The sequence below is a fragment of the Brassica oleracea genome, chromosome C1 (assembly GCF_000695525.1).
Source record: "Brassica oleracea var. oleracea cultivar TO1000 chromosome C1, BOL, whole genome shotgun sequence".
Taxonomy (NCBI): domain Eukaryota; kingdom Viridiplantae; phylum Streptophyta; class Magnoliopsida; order Brassicales; family Brassicaceae; genus Brassica; species Brassica oleracea.
Genome location: NC_027748.1, coordinates 10,042,796 through 10,045,610, shown reverse-complemented (window position 1 = coordinate 10,045,610; position 2,815 = coordinate 10,042,796). Strand labels below are relative to the sequence as shown.

The window sequence follows — 2,815 nt, the reverse complement described above, 5'->3', positions numbered from 1 at the left end:
CTGAGATCGTCTTGTTTGCGAGCTGAGGTTGAACAAGCCGAGATCGTCTAAGCTAGGATCAGGAACGCCTTGAACTGAAGCTGATCGGGAACAGATTGCAAACAAGGATCAGGATGTAAGGTTTCGCGATCAGGATTAGGATGGTTCGCCGGTAAGGATGTTCGCCGATTAGGGTTAGGGTTTTAGGCGGTTTGTTTTAGCTTAGGGATTTAGATTCTATCGTGCTGATAACGTGTTGTGAAACTAGAGAATAAAATCTATGTTTCTGTATTATTCATAAACATAAGGAACCCTTTATATATAGGAAATTATAGCGTCATAGAATAATGGAAAGACTAAAGAAAGAAAATACAAATATGGAAAGAGTACAAGTCATAATCTAATAAGGAAAAGACAAGATGTTGATTCTCTCTCTCTCCTCACGGTCGACTCTCTCTTTCTAACGTTGGATCGGTTATGGACCGGGCCGGTTATGGACATCCACGGTATGATTTATTACGAGTAGTTTTTTTTCTCTTGTTGTGAAACTAAAAACAATAAAAGGACGGTTCGATGATGACAAACCCCGGTTTAAAATTAAACCAAAAAATAAAAATCAAAAATCTCAGCCATGGCGATTGCTTCAACCTCCACTCTTATCTTCTCCTGCGCCAAACCCGATCTCCGGCCATTTCCGTCCCATTTTCGTTCTTCTTCTCCGTCTCCCTCTCCTCTTGTGAGTCAGCTCCGTATCCCTAGCCTAACCCATGACCCGATTTCTCTGTCGGGTCTTATCGGAACCGGTTTGGTGGCTGCGACGTTCATGGCGGCAGGACCAGGTAGTACTGCTATGGCGGCGGTTGATTCTCTTCAGCTAAGCGAACCGGCGAATGCGTTGTCTTTACCCACTTGGGCTGTTCATGTTTCCAGCGTTGTCGAATGGTTTGTCTCCTTCTTCCTTGCTCTAATTGATTCAACTTCCATCTTAGAAAAAGTATACGAGATAGTGTTTGCTGTTGTGGGTTTCTCGAGTTCTTGATAATGTGTGTCAATACCGGTCTAAAGTTCGAGACTTTGCATTAAAAGATCGAGACTTTGTTTGTGTGTTTTGATGTTTTGTAGGATTACGGCGATGGTGTTGGTATGGAAATATGGAGAAAGAGAGGGTTACGAGTCATGGAAAGGTCTCTCATGGGGAATGGTTAGACCCTCTCTAACCTGATCCAAACGGTTATTTCCTAGATTCTTGTATTTTCATATCTTTTTTTGTTTCTGTGTTGTTCCTTGTTCAGGTGCCTTTGCTTGGTGGAGCTCTTTGCGCATGCACATGGCATTTCTTTTACAATGCTGAATCTCTTGAGGTGTGAATAAAACCTCTTTTACTCTCATTTGGTGAAACACTGATGAATGAATTGGGCTAAGCTCTTAACTCAATGTTGTGATTGTGGGCTTGCTTCATTGTTAGGTGTTGGTAGCGCTTCAGGGAGCACTAACTGTGATTGGTAATATTACTCTGTGCATTGCTGCCTTTCGAATCAACAAGTCTGCATCCAAAATGGAAACCTCTGAAGAGCCGTGAGGGCTAAATACACATCTATGTGTTTAAAATAAAGGTCAAAGGAATGATTTGTTTTCAGTAATTTCTACAGGCAGGTAAGGGATACTTTTGTTTGAAATGGAACACTATAAAAAAAGAGACTGAGATTCATAATGTTCTGTTTAACCATTGCAGGAATCTGAGGTGTAGCCTTTTTGGAGAGTGGTGATGGTTAGAGAAGCAACTGGATCTTTGGATGTGGTATTAGCGGAAAGATCTTTTTGCTTTATATCTCTAGTGATTGCACTAAACATGTTTCTTGAGCGTGTGTGTGTATATACTTTTATATTGTAGTGTATTGTATTGTATTATCCTGATTATATTCCTGGTGAGTGAGGCCAGTGCTTCATGTTCATAACCTATTATGTAAACATTCTTCTTCTGCAATCGTTGTAGTCCTGACTTCATTATTTTCGGTCTTAGGCTTGGATGATCACAGAGTTCATGCAATTAAATTGTAAATTTAAGTGCCACGACTATTACACTGAACTCTTTCGAATCAACAAGTCAACATTCAAAATTGATCTCAATTTGGTACGGTGTGTTTGTTGTGATTTTGATCTTTTATGTAGAGACTTGTTGGATCAACATGTTAGTATATTCAGCCAATATCATCCTTCAAATTTCTGAAAAATCGATAACTATAGGCCTGACTTCGGCCTAAAAGCCCACACATATATGGTAGGTGTATTTTTTCTTAGGGCATCAAGAAATCAATCCCACTATTTGTTGTTCTCAATACAAGGGGTAGGAGCATTGCAATCTAATACATCACCACTTAAATACTTAATAGATTATAGGGAGTTTATCAAAACCAACCCATTTTTTCAAGTCAAATCCAAAATCAACCTTTTTTTTTGTCCATACTATTCATCAATAAAATTTCCATATTATCCCTATGTTTTTGAATTATTCACAAAATTGCCATTTTTATTTAATTTTTTATTAATTTCGAAATTAACAAAAAACCAAATACACCCTAACCATTTCTTTTTATTTACAAAAATGCCATCATCATCAATTTTTCCAACCACCATGAACCACCATTTTTGAGCTCTAAAGCTCTAGAATTCAATTTTCAACCACTTTTTTTTCTCATTCTAATCCAAAAAACTTCATTTCCTCTCATCTCCTCTACATTTCCATCTAAAAAATTCTCATAACTTTCAATTTCACAATCACAAACTTCATATTTTCGAGTTTCTTCATTAGTGAATCGTCAAAGATGCTTCTTTTTGC

At 38.0% G+C, this 2,815-nt stretch overlaps 1 protein-coding gene across 2 annotated transcripts; it reads left to right on the top strand.

The window, feature by feature from the left end:
* The first annotated feature begins 577 nt into the window (after positions 1–577).
* Positions 578–1,986, top strand: LOC106343183 (ycf49-like protein). Of its 2 annotated transcripts, none has more exons than XM_013782341.1 (5): positions 578–921; positions 1,102–1,180; positions 1,272–1,340; positions 1,445–1,628; positions 1,712–1,986. In XM_013782341.1, the coding sequence occupies exons 1-4, from the start codon at positions 611–613 to the stop codon at positions 1,556–1,558; spliced, it is 573 nt and encodes a 190-aa protein (XP_013637795.1). In that variant the 5' UTR covers positions 578–610; the 3' UTR covers positions 1,559–1,628; positions 1,712–1,986. The 2 variants fall into 2 exon arrangements, with proteins under 2 accessions (XP_013637795.1, XP_013637787.1); XM_013782333.1 differs by having other exon boundaries at positions 1,445–1,632.
* Positions 1,987–2,815: the final 829 nt, after the last annotated feature.